The sequence below is a fragment of the Lucilia cuprina genome, chromosome 2 (genome assembly GCF_022045245.1).
Source record: "Lucilia cuprina isolate Lc7/37 chromosome 2, ASM2204524v1, whole genome shotgun sequence".
Taxonomy (NCBI): domain Eukaryota; kingdom Metazoa; phylum Arthropoda; class Insecta; order Diptera; family Calliphoridae; genus Lucilia; species Lucilia cuprina.
Genome location: NC_060950.1, coordinates 39,786,497 through 39,801,116, shown reverse-complemented (window position 1 = coordinate 39,801,116; position 14,620 = coordinate 39,786,497). Strand labels below are relative to the sequence as shown.

Here is a 14,620-nt window from a genome sequence, read left to right as displayed (position 1 = left end):
TAAAGTTCGAACTGATCACACTGATCACTGATTTCGATATGTTTTTGCTATCATTTAGATGTTTTTGCCTTATTATATCAAACAGTACACAACTCTCAACAAGAGTACATACATCATTTTCCAAAAATTATACTAAGATCAGAATTTTCAACTACTGGTAGGGAACTGAGGACCATACGAAAAAACAAATATTTCTTATTTTGCTCGTATTTAGTACATTAATACGCATCGATTGAGAGGTATTATTACATGAAATTATAAAAGAGGTTGTTTCTCGGGACACTCTTATGACCACATGTACTTTATTGGGTCTCAGATGAATATTTCTTTATGCAACACACAGAAGGACAAATTTGTAATACAAGTGTGATCGACTCGCATTTTTAACCAGTTTTGAATTCGTTTTTTTTTTTTTACTACTGTTGATATTTTTTAATATTGGTTTTTTTACTTAAGAAAATAGATTTGATTACTTTTATTTGCTTTGTATTCAACGAATACTTACACAGTCCCAGGAATAAATAATAATACAGAGACGTTGTGGCACCTATTAACCTTACAAAGGGACGAGGATGGCATATCGGACTTCCTTTATGTATGTACGATTTATTAAAGTATAATATCAAACTAATAAACAGTATATATGTATGTATATATATTTATTTCCTTATAAAAATAACATAAAAAATTTTCATGTTTAAAAATAAACATAAACTTATTTAAAAAAGCGAAATATAAATAATTATTTTACATCTGTGGAAGTTGTTCAATTGGTGTAGTAAATTTAAAGTCTTCCGGGAACAATTTAGCTGCTTCTGGATACATTAGCTTATACGACTGTCTTATTGTCACATCAGCTACACCAGCTATATCTCCGATTTCTTTTTGACTACGCTTATGCTCCGATGCCTATAAATATTTTTTATTAATATTATGTATTCATTAGATAGATTTCAATGAGCCTTGTCAACTCAAAATATAATAAGGACTGATACCAAGACAAGATGTAACTATGATTATATTTGCTTTAAAAATTTTCAAAGTCTGGATATATTTTATCGAAAATTTAAATTGATAGTTTGTTACCTGTGATGCCATATATATCGCCGCTGCAGCAACTGAAATAGGAGATCTTCCCGGCACAATATCCATTTCAACAGCTTTCTTTGCAATATGTGTAGCAGCTCGTTGAACCATATTCGGTAGGTCTATCATAATAGAAATAATGAATTATATTTATAAAAATATATTCATATGTATTTGAAATTTATAATTATTACCAAGGTTTGCACAAAATCTTGACATAAAATCGGCTGTAGTTATCAAATCGACACTAGTTTCTAAAGCTTTAAGTGTTAATTTAAAACATCTTCCGATTTCTTTTTTACTTATTTTGCTAACAGCACAAATTTCTTTAAATGTACGAGGTACACCTTCTTGACGACAGGCAATATAAAGGCAAGCCGATGCCTTGGCATCATTTGAACGTCCTTTAAGATTTTTGCCATCGTGAACCTACAATAAATAATGTTAAGGTAGTTTATATTAGTTACATTTTTTATTAAAAGAGGTGAAAATGTTATCATGTTTTTGAGAACAATTTTATAACCCTATCGATATTTGGATATTTTCTTCATTCCCATGGAAATTTCTGTTTTTATTGGGACCAAGTTTTGCTTTTATTGGGACATTGGAAATACTATTATTTTAGTATATCTGTCCTTATTGGAAAAATGTTTCGTTCGATTCCGCCTTTTTTATTATTGGATCTATTTCAAAAAGTTAATACATTGGTCCTCATGTTATTATATGGTTATATAACCCCCGCATTTTTAATGTATGTAATCTATGAAAAGTTTTAAAAAGCTAATAATTTCCCAATATACGAAATTTTTATATTTAATTCATATGGGAGATGCCATGCCCACATATATACTTATGTATTTCAAAGTTGTAATTCTGAAGTTTTAAAAAATGTTGTAAAATTAGTATGAGTTATTTTCTTCAATAAAAATTTATCTTTGAGATTGTATTTACAAAAATTGCTGTTAAAAGTCCAAAAATTACTTTTTATTTTCTATACTACTTTAGTGGGGAGGGTATATTGGGTTTGTTCCCATGACAATTAGATCTCCGCTACGGAACGACCCGACTCTCAATCGGCCAAAGATTGTCAAGTCAGCACCAGCTGTATCGACCGGAACATTCCCCGACAGCCGGTTCTACGTACCGGAATGATCCGAATTATTCGGCCAAGGGCTGTCAACCCCAGCAACAACAATACAATTTTCTGCTGCGGAGCAACATCTTCCGGCATTGCTGCTCCGCATCCTTTTGGTCCGTGCCGGAATTGAATTAAATCCCGGACCATGGTTCTGCACAGTCTGCCAGAACCGACTGCACCAAACTCTTGTTTGGGCTGGTGTCATCTTAGGAACTGCTCCGGACTTAACGATCAACGAGAGTGGTCGGAAAATTTCGTCGCCCCATGCCGCTTACAACGGCGAGATTCATCAGCGTCGTCGACAACAACATCGTCATCTTCCTACGCTACCCCTCCGCCCTCTCCCTTGCAATCACAACAACAGCAGTAGCAACAATAATTACCGTCGCCGCTAACACCCTCGATTGCACTCCGGAGATCTGGGATGATATCCATATAAAGCAGACTGGAACGGCTTCAGAGAATTCACCGAACGCATCTTCACTGATCTAAATTTTCCCTCCAACGTACACCATTCAGAGAGGAAGTTCCGTGAAACTGTCATTTCAGCAGCTGCTCGCTTTATACCTGCTGGTCGTATATCCATAGAAGAAGGATGACAGGGTCGCTATTAAGTTTGCAGATATCCCCATTGCCGACCCTGAAGGGTGCTGGCGCGCTTTCTGCCGGCAATTCATTGAGCAGCCTCGTAATACCCGAAGCCTGGAAAAAGGTAGAGTCATTCCCATTTTAAAACCTGGGAAAGACGCGACAGTGGGACAATCATACAGGACGATTTCCCTCCTATCACCAGTCACGAAGACTCTTGAGGCGCTTTTCCTCCCCCAGCTGTCCAGCCACCTAACAGCAGCTTGTCACCAGCATGGCTTCCGCAAAATGCACAGCACCACCACAGCATTAACCGCCATTGCCACTCAGATCTCACAAGGCAACAGAGGCCCTGTGAAACGACGGTCCTAGTGGCTCTTGACCTGTCAAAGGCCTTCAACACTGTCAGTCACGCCAGTTTAGAGACAGACGCTCCAAACCCCGTAGAGTTAAACAAGGCGTACCTCAAGGTGGTGTACTATCGCCACTTTTGTTTAACTTCTACCTCTCTAAGCTCTCCACACCTCCACAAGGCGTGGAAGTGATTTGATATGTGGACGACTGTACAATCATGGGGACGGGCCACAACATTGATGAATTATGCCTTCTGGTGAATGGTTATCTCCACGAAATACATCAGTTCTTCACTGCGCGTAACCTGAAATTATCACCAGCGAAGTCGTCAACAACACTTTTTACCAGCTGGACGAAGGAAGTAAACCTAAACCTTGGCATCGAGGTCGATGGAGTCCAAATTCCGACCGTGCACCACCAAAAAATTTTGGGGGTCACATTTGATAGCCTCTTTACTTCCTCAGCTCACGCCACTGCAATCTCGCACAAATTGGGAAGTAGAAATAAGGTCCTCAAAGCGCTAGCCGGCAGCACTTGGGGTATGGATAAAGAAACCTTGTTGGCTACATATAAAACGATTGGTCGGTCAGTGGTTAACTATGTATCCATGCTGATGTTAAAACACCTCATACAGGCCGATTTCCCTCCTATCAGCAGTCGCGAAGACTCTTGAGGCGCTTCTCCTCCCCCAGTGTCCAGCCACCTAACAGCAGCTCGTCACCAGCATGGCTTCCGCAAAATTCACAGCACCACCACAGCATTAACCGCCATTGCCACTCAGATCTCACAAGGCTTAAATTAGCAGAGGCCCTGTGCAAGGACGGTCCTAGTGGATCTTGACCTGACGAAGGCCTTCGATACTATCAGTCACGCCACACTCTTCGAGGATATCCTGCAATCCACAATGCCCAACAACACGAAGAGATGGATCATAACGCTCCACCATAGTAGGACGCTCCAAGGCGTACCTCAAGGTGGAGTACTATCGCCACTTTTGTTTAGCTTCTACCTCTCTAAGCTCCCCACACCTCCACAAGGCGTGGAAGTGATTTCATATGCGGACGACTGTACAATCATAACGACGGGCCACAACATTGATGAATTATGCGTTCTGGTGAATGGTTATTTCCACGAAGTACATCAGTTCTTCACTGCGCGAACCTGCAATTATCACCAGCGAAGTCGTCAACAACACTTTTTACCAACTGGACGAAGGAGGTAAACCTAAACCTTGGCATCGTGGCCGATGGAGTCCAAATTCCGACCGCGCACCACCCAAAAATTTTGGGGGTCACATTTGATAGCCTCTTTACTTCCTCTGCTCACGCCACTGCAATCACGCACAAATTGCGAAGTAGATATAAGGTCCTCAAAGCGCAAGCCGGCAGCACTTGCGGTATGGATAAAGAAACCTTGTTGGCTACATATAAAACGATTGGTCGGTCAGTGGTTAACTATGCTGCTCCAGTGTGGTCACCTTCTCTAAGTGATACCCAGGGGAGAAACATCCAAAGCTGCCAAAATGCCGCCCTAAGGACTGTAACGGGCTGCTTGCAAATTTGCTTGGAACATCACCTGCACGAGGAAACGAAGGTCCTTCCAGTCAAGGAACACAATGTCATGTTAACCAAACAGTTCCTCCTCATCGGAGAAGTCATCCAAATTTTTACATCACACAATTGGATACTCCCCGAGGAATGTCAGGAAGGATCTTCGTATATACGAGGAACACATATGCAGATATGTGCGGCATCCACTGGATCAGTCCTCGTATTCGGCAGCTTTGAACGACATTCACAGAGTCGCCATAAATTCCGCGGTCGCAGGATACCGCATGAATTTCGTTCTTGGAGGTCGCCCACCGCCCATAGCAGACACGGAAGAAAACCTGCCGCGGAAAACAAAAGTAGTTCTGCCACAACTAAGATCGGGATAGAGCAACAGGCTTAATGCCTACTGGTCACGTATAGACCGTGCCGTCCCCAACGAATGTCCTGCATGTGGTCTGGGTCCTCATGATACCTATCACATATTCAACTGCTCAGCCAACCCTACTAATTGCCTTTCGAGAATGCATAACATCAGCAATTGTAAAGTTAAAAGTAATTGTTTCATTTGCAATAAAAGGCACCGTTTTGCTTCATATTCAGCATACAGAAATGGCTTCTGTCTCTAATGAACAGAATTCAGATGCGATTCTATGAACCACTATCTCGCCACAGTTGATGGATCTGTCATAAAAACAAAAATCATTTATTCGGCGTAAGATATTGCGAATAAATTATTAAGCTTACTTTTATTTCATTCGGGTTAAGATATTACGAATGAATTATTATATTTTCATTAGTTTCATTCGGCTTAAGCGAGTTTTGTTGCCAAGTTTATAGTCTTTGCTGGATGTTTCACGAGTAAACCGTTAACGGTACTTAAATATTATTTGCCACCAAATTTAAGATTGTTCGATTTACACAGTCTTAAGATATTTATGTTGTCTATATGACAAGCACTACGTGCACATATATTTACACAAAAAACCTACAAACCTTCTACGATAAATATTTAAAATATTTTATCAATATTTTTTCAAAGAATTATTTATCTATGTATATCTATATATAAAAATATACATAAGTAAGAGTGCTATATTCAGCTGTGCCGAATCTTATAGACCCTTCACCATAGTGTATTTTAAACACATAAGTTTTAAAAATTTTTTCCCGACTACATTAATATTATACCAAAAGCTAAACAAAATGAACAACAACAACGCTAAACGAAATAAAAAACAAAATACACAAGGCATCTAAACTAACAGACATCTAAACATACATAACGAAAAACACAGAAAAACAAAATAAACAACGCAAAAAAAAACAACCTACATCCAAATATACGAACAGAATTTACAAAAACAAAATACACAACTCAATGACGCCCACAGCATCCAAACATACAAGAAAAATACACAGCTGAATAAAACCAAATACATCTACACACGCACATGTACATCTTTATCCAATTCACGGTGTTGTTGTTGCTTTTTTAACAAAGCATGAAAAAAATGTGGCTTTTTTATGAAATTTTCAGAGGTTGTCTCGGATTTTTGCTCATATCTCCGCTATTTATAGACCGATTTTGCTGATTTTAAATAGCGATCTTCTCGAAAGCATGTCTAACTGAATTATTGAAGATTCGGATCTCGCCGATATCTGGGGACCTCTAAAAACTGATTTCAACAGACAGACAGACGAACATGGCTTAATCGACTCCGCTATCTATAAGGATCCAGAATATATATACTTTATAGGGTCGGAAAATTGTATTATAGAAATTACAAACGGAATGACAAACTTATATATACCCTTCTCACGAAGGTGAAGGGTATAAAAATGAATGTGTGTTTATGTTTGAACGTTATAGACTACTAAACGGCTGAACCAATTTTCTTGAAATTTTTACAGCGTATTACTGTATGTCTGGAATAGGTAATACGCTACTTTCTATTGAAATATTGAAATTACAAGGCGAGGAGCCACGCCCATATTATGAAAATATAAAATCCGTATATTTGAGATAATATAACAGAAAGATTCCTCAAATTATGTTGGAGCCATTTTAGTGTCAATATGATTATTTAGAACAAAAAGTGGGCCGACTAGCGTTAGGGAGCGTGCCACCTCCCATATAATTAAATACAAAAATTCGTTTATCTTAGAAACTATTACAGTTAGAATCTCTAACATCCATGTAAACATTTTGGTTAATAAATTGGCGGACTACCAATGAGGGAAGCGGCACCTCCCATATTAGTTAAATACAAAAATTTGTTTATCTTGAAATAAAATAACAGTTAGAGTCCTCAAATTTTGTCGGATCCAATTCAGTGTCAATATGATTATGTGGGATAAAAAGAGAGGGGACTAGTGTTAGAGAGCGTGGCACCTCCCATATAAATTAAATACAAAAATTTGTTTATCTTGGAAACTATTATAGTTAGAATCTTAAATTTGCGGACTACCCACGAGGGGTAGTCGACCTCCCGACCTCCCATATTAATAAGATAAAAAATTCGTTTATCTGGGAAACTAATACAACTAACTTCTTAAAATTTTGCACAAAGAACTTTAAATTTATCTAAAAATTCGTATATCTGAGAAATTATTAGAGCTAGAATCTTACAAAATATTGTTTACCTAGGAAAATATAGAACTATATTCATCAAATTTTGCATAAATTACTTTAATATTTATTAGAGTATTCAAACGATTATTCGTCGTTCGGTTAATCGATTAATTTTTGACGATTAATCGTTCGAATAAATGAAAATTGTCAAATAACGAATAAACCGAATAATTTCTATTAATTAACCGATTATTAAAAACTCACTATTTAGCATTAAAATTACTATGTATTTTCTAAAAAATTTAATATTTTTATAATAAATTTTCTCCTTTTTTTAATTTCTTAATCAATTTTCTATAATAAAGAAAATTTATTTGACGATTTTTGAAAAGAAATCATGGAAATAATTATATCGCTTTTTTTTCAACCAGTTTTTTTTTTTTTGGAACATTGTCGTGTTCTTAAGCATTTTTAATAAGCTGTCGGCAAAAGTATATTAAGCGCTGTGGGCGCCATATTTATTCTAATCCAATTTACGCATTCCGTTATTGCTCGTACTTCTGCCTGGAAGTGTGTGTTATGATTTGGTAAACGGTGGTATATTTCTGTTTCTGGGTCTTCAATATAGAAACCCAGCCCCACTTTGTCCCCCAATTTAGAGCCATCTGTGTAACAACGGATTCCTAATGGTATTTGCTCTAATGTTCCGCTTGACCAAGACATTCTATCTGGGATCAGCGTTTCAAAGTTTCCGACATATTCTGTGTCTGGTATACGATCAGGCAAGTCCGATGATTGTGTATAACCTTCCAATGTGTCCAGTATACATTGATGACATGTCCTATAACCCTTTATGTCTAAAGCAGTCCACCAGATTATTGAAGCATAAGCTAGAATTGGTCTAATTACAGTTTTATAAAGCCAATTTGTCATAATAGGACTAAGACCCCATTTCATGCCTATAGTTCTCTAAAAATCGCCCAGCACCGATGTGCCTTGTTAATCCTATCATCTATGTAGTGTCTCCATTTTAATTTCCGGTCGAGGATAACACCTAAGTACTTAACTTTGTCACTGGTATCTTCTTGCCCAGGAAGCAAGGTTCAGTATACGTAGACATTTTTGTATTTCTTGTGAAAAGACAGATTTCCGTTTTTGCCGGGTTAACATTGAGGCCTCTCGGTTGAGCCCAGCTCAAGGCCGTATTCAGAGCCACCTCAGCTCTTCTACAAAGTAATTTGGATCCTTTCCCTTTAAAAGTATTACGACATCGTCTGCATAGCAGACAGGTTGACATCCCTTTCAATCGGCACCTCCCCAATTTTGGAAAGGGCAGCTGCACCTTCTTTTAACGAGTTAGTGGTATCTTTCTCGCTTTTAGGATTTGATAACTTAACGTTATCAGTAGTTGCTACTGATGTTGTGGTCTTAGGTATTTTAGTGTCCTTTTTGAGGCTTGTTGTAACAGCCCTTCCAATCGGCACCTTCCCAATTTTGAATATGACAGCTTTAGAGGCGAAGTAAGCCCTACCTTTATTCTTGGCAAGACTAGCCATAGATTTCTGGTCGATACTTATTACAAATAAAGTTCCCTCAGGTTCTTCCTTCCTATAAAAGACGTCCCATTTTTCCACGGCCAGCTCAACATTTTGACCACCAAGAATTTCCAGTATACGTTCATTAGCCAGTTTACTGCCCCATCCTTTTATGTAGACAGTGGACTTTAAGAGCACCGAAAGCTCGCTCTTCTTTGCCAGTCCCAGCTTAGCGTCGTCCAAGTTCTTTAGGATGCTCACATATTGGTGAGATGCCAACCTCATCAACATCACGCCCATTCTGAACTCGCAGCTCACGCTCTCTATTGGTTGTTTGCCCTTTGAAGCGATTGCGTGGTCCACTATCTTATTGTTCACCAGATCTTCTACCTTACTCTGTTGATCTATTGGAATTTTGCCTATCGGATTACCGGCATCGTAAACTGCATAACAGAGATCGTCCCGGTGTCTTCTTTTGTCAACTTTGGCGTAAGATGGCGGCTATTTTCCTTTTCTACTGTCAAGCCTATTATTCCTCGCTTTTAGGGGTTTCTTTTGAGATACCCTTACCTTCGAGGTTGATTTCGCCGACGTGGTCGTCTTCGGGATATCTATCTTGGCGTTGTCACCCTTACTCTCAAGATTCTGACTTGAGGTTCCTTTGAGTGAAGTATGGCTTGGCTTCGACTGTGTATATGAAGACGGGGAGCTCTTTTTCTTCTTAGCTTTATTCTCAGTTGTCAACTCTTCGGGAGACCTGATCCTCTTTGCCTCAGATCTTGTGATAGAGTCCGATTTTTCCTTTGGAGTGTCGTTGGATTGACTAACTGTGATTTCCTGAAGCATCTTTTTCAGCTTCCTCCTCTATGCTCCAGATAGTCTTTTCTTAGTAATAGGTAGTTTAGCTATGCTATCACTCACCTGTTTCACCACTTGCCCTACTTCATCCTTTTTGGGATTTGCTATAATGGTGGTGTTATTATCTTCTGAGGATTCAGAGTCGGAACCCTCACCTATATTTAAAGGCTGAATACATCTCCATATTTTTGCCAGTGGCATGCTGTACACTTGACGCATTGTCCGCCAAGGAGGCCAAGGTATTGCCTCCGTAGTAGTATTTTGCCCACGATTGCGGGATGACGACGACACGTGACTCGCGAGTAGATCAACACTTGCCGCTGGTACTGGGTTATTTAGGCCCTGCACCGTAACATTTATCTTATTTTTATTTTCCATATTTTTGGTCCGCGGGGAATATAATATTCTAAGGTGGTGGACAATCTCCCCTTCCACAGCTTAAGTGAAATTAAAGCTGGAAGAAGACAAATGGTCCATCACCACCCCCTATCCGCCACCCGGGGACGCGCTCGGTAGGAAAAACTGAAAAACTCCCCGAGCCTGGAAAACGGGAATAATTTCTAGTATTTGATAAAAAACTAAACAAAGAATTAAAGTGAAAGAAGTGAAAATAATATTTTTGTTTATAAACCGTGCAAAAGTTATTTTCAAACATGATCTATGCGTACAGGAAACTGTGGATCATTAGTATTAACTCTATGTACTCAATTTTTCATAATCAGCTCTTATGCTCCTGTAAAAGGACTTTAAAGTTTAAAAGACATCCAATTTCAAAAGATGGAATTCCAAATTTGGTATTAATATTAATTTAAAATGAAGCTGAGTTCCTCTGCTTCAAAATAATATAATTTATTTTAAATCATCAAGATCATCAAGAAAGAATTAGAAATCTCAAAGAAAATTTGTCTCAAAAAAGTAGTTGAAAGTTTTTGAGTCGAAAATGAAACCGTTTTAAATTTAATTTCTTTTTCGTTTTTTCTCTAAGTGTACAGATTCCCAGCTTTCATTTGATACTAATATTAGCATTATAAAATACATATAAATATTTTAAATATTCGTTTGTAGTCCTTTAAACTTTGAAATCCTTTTATAAGGACATAAAAATCGGAGTACGCAATTCTATATTTTCACATGCTTATCAACTTTTTCATGTGTGAATGCTTTTTTCAAAATTTTTACAGGGTGTATATGAAGAAAATTATTCTTAAAAGTAATAATAACATCTAGTTTATTTTAATTCGAATAACCGAATAATTTTTAATTATCCGATTATTAACCGGCTAACATAAACCCTCAAAAAATTATTTGTCGAATAAACCGAATAAGACAAAAACCCGAATAATTGAATACCCTAATATTTTTATGAACATTTTGGAGGACTTTCATCTGGAGAGCTTGAAGCCCCCACATGATTTAAATAGAAGAAATCTTATATCCAAGAAACTATTAGAGCTAGAATCTTAAAATTTTATATGAATAACTTTAGAAAATAACGGGCAGAATTTCAAATTTTCTTAGATAGATAGAAGTTGGCTAACTTGCAATAATTTGCTTGGCATCTCTCATATGTAACATATTGTTAATCCTGGAAACTATTGTGTTTAGAAAATAGTTATGTGGGTTTTTTATTTATACTAGAGGGTAAAACAAAAAATATTGTATATCCCAAGGCATTAGAATAAGAATTATTTTTTGTGAATAAAAGTATACATTAAATTTTAGCACATAAGAAATAAAAAGATCATTAATGTATTGTTTTTAAATACATTAATGAGACAAATCTGAGGCAACCTCTGAAAATTTTATCAACAAATGTAAACAACAACACTGTATATAGAAAAAGATGTACACGTGTGTGTAGATGTATTTGGTTTTATTCAGCTGTGTATTTTATTGTATGTTTGGAATCCAAACATACAAAAAATATATTTTTTAATGAATAGAAAAAAGTATTTAAAACGTTTTCAATTATATGAGAGTAGATTGTGAGTTATTGTACAATAATTTTTATGCGAATAATGTAAGTAAATTTAAAACTAACACAAATTTTTTCCAAGTGCTTTTTAAAACAATTTTTTAACGATAAACAAAAACAAAGTCTACGTCTCGTCAATGTTTACTAGCAATGAATACGAAAGTGTTGTTGTTTTACTCTTGCTTGTATACTGTTAAGAACAACAACAACGTATTGCTAGTGTTAAACGCATATAAGTGTATAGAAAACACACTGTCTATAGCTAAGCGCATTTACAAAAACAAAAGAGTACCAAGCGCATAGGGCTTGGGCACCCTTGGTTTGGATCAGTGGTGGCCAGCGAGAGAGTGCTTAAAACGCATATGTTGTAGTGAAAAAATAAAAGAGTACACAAATGAAAATACGTGTGATTTGCACTGAAACAAATTATTTGTTTGTATTTATTTTGTGTTATTCATATAACATATTTGTATTTTAATGAATAACGGAAGGTATGTATTTTGAGGTATGTGTTCATGTAAGTATGTATTGATGTATGTATGCATGTATGTATGTATATATGTAGGTATATATGTATGTATGTATGTATGGATTGATGTATGTATGCATTGATGTCAGTATGTATTGATGTATGTATGTATTGGTGTGTTGATGTAAATATGTACCGATATATGTGATGAAGTAAGTGTGTATTGAAGTATGTGTTGATGTAAATATGTACTGATGTATGTGTTGATGTAAATATGTACTGATGTATGTGTTGGTGTAAGTATGTATTGATATATGTGTTGATTTTAAAATTGTGTGATGTATGTGTTGATGTAAATATGTGCAAAAAAAAATATTTGGGCAAAAAAAAAATATATATATATATATATTTCATAATAAAGAAGTCGGATTTTTAATATCACATGGGTTAATTTAATTGTACTTAAAAATAAAAAAAATATTGCAGCAATTCATTAAATTAGTTAACATAAAAAATTATTTTTATAATAAAAAATTAAATTTTTTATCGCAATTATTTAACTTTAATTTTTAAAAACTAAAAATTCTATTATATATTTGAATTATGATATTCAATCAATTTTTCAATATCAATTTCTTAGAACCTATAAAAGGGGACTTTTGGTACTTTTTCGTTCTTCAAAAGGTACTTTTTGGATTTTTGTATAATATTGAACCTAGAAACATGAAATTAAGCATGTAGAGCCCGCAGTAAATGAGAATCTATAAAAGGGACTTTTTGGTACTGTTTCGTTCTACAAAAGGTACTTTTTAAGTTTTCTATAAAATTTAACCTAGAAACATGAAATTAAGCATGTAGAGCCTGGAGTAAATGAGAATCTATAAAAGGGTACTTTTTGGTACTTTTTCGTTCTTCAAAAGGTACTTTTTGAATTTCCTATAATATTGAACCAAGAAACATGAAATTAAGAATGTAGAGCACGGAGTAAATGAGAATCTATAAAAGGGGACTTTTTGGTATTTTTTCGTTCTTCAAAAGGTACTTTTTGAATTTCCTATAATATTGAACCTAGAAACATGAAATTAAGTATGTAGAGGATGGATTATGTGAGAACCTATAAAAGGGGACTTTTGGTACTTCTGCGTTCTTCAAAAGTTACTTTTTGGATTTTTGTATAATATTGAACCTAGAAACATGAAATTAAGCATGTAGAGCCCGGAGTAAATGAGAATCTATAAAAGGGGACTTTTTGGTACTTTTTCGTTCTTCAAAAGGTACTTTTTGAATTTCCTATAATATTGAACCAAGAAACATGAAATTAAGAATGTAGAGCACGGAGTAAATGAGAATCTATAAAAGGGGACTTTTTGGTATTTTTTCGTTCTACAAAAGGTACTTTTTGAATTTCCTATAATATTGAACCTAGAAGCATGAAATTAAGTATGTAGAGGATGGATTAAGTGAGAACCTATAAAAGGGGACTTTTGGTACTTTTTCGTTCTTCAAAAGGTACTGTTTGGATTTTTGTATAATATTGAACCTAGAAACATGAAATTAAGCATGTAGAGCCCGGAGTAAATGAGAATCTATAAAAGGAGACTTTTTGGTACTGTTTCGTTCTACAAAAGGTACTTTTTGGACTTTTGCATAATATTAAATCTAGAAACATGAAATTAAGTATGTAGAGCCCGGAGTAAATGAGAATCTATAAAAGGGAACTTTTTGGTACTTTTTGTTCTTCAAAAGGTACTTTTTGAATTTCCTATAATATTGAACCAAGAAACATGAAATTAAGAATGTAGAGCCCGGAGTAAATGAGAATCTATAAAAGGGGACTTTTTGGTATTTTTTTCGTTCTTCAAAAGGTACTTTTTGAATTTCCTATAATATTGAACCTAGAAACATGAAATTAAGTATGTAGAGGATGGATTAAGTGAGAACCTATAAAAGGGGACTTTTGGTACTTTTTCGTTCTTCAAAAGGTACTTTTTGGATTTTTGTATAATATTGAACCTAGAAACATGAAATTAAGCATGTAAAGCCCGCAGTAAATGAGAATCTATAAAAGGGGACTTTTTGGTACTTTTTCGTTCTTCAAAGGGTACTTTTTGCATTTCCTATAATATTGAACCAAGAAACATGAAATTAAGAATGTAGAGCCCGGAGTAAATGAGAATCTATAAAAGGGGACTTTTTGGTATTTTTTCGTTCTACAAAAGGTACTTTTTGAATTTCCTGTAATATTGAACCTGGAAGCATGAAATTAAGTATGTAGAGGATGGATTAAGTGAGAACCTATAAAAGGGGACTTTTGGTACTTTTTCGTTCTTCAAAGGTACTGTTTGGATTTTTGTATAATATTGAACCTAGAAACATGAAATTAAGCATGTAGAGCCCGGAGTAAATGAGAATTTATAAAAGGAGACTTTTTGGTACTGTTTCGTTCTACAAAAGGTACTTTTTGAATTTTCTATAATATTGAACCTAGAAACATG

The 14,620-nt window shown here is 35.6% G+C and overlaps 1 protein-coding gene across 1 annotated transcript in view; it reads right to left on the bottom strand.

Annotated features, from left to right (window-relative positions):
* Positions 1 to 642: 642 nt before the first annotated feature.
* LOC111683912 (transcription initiation factor IIB) overlaps positions 643 to 14,620 on the bottom strand; it is a 36,520-nt gene continuing 22,542 nt past the window's right edge. Inside the window, exons 3-5 of the mRNA XM_023446030.2 lie at positions 1,281 to 1,515; positions 1,087 to 1,208; positions 643 to 909 (exon numbers count right to left, since the gene is read on the bottom strand). Coding sequence (XP_023301798.1) covers positions 748 to 909; positions 1,087 to 1,208; positions 1,281 to 1,515 — 519 coding nt within the window. The 3' untranslated portion in view covers positions 643 to 747. The remainder of the gene's footprint in view (positions 910 to 1,086; positions 1,209 to 1,280; positions 1,516 to 14,620) is intronic.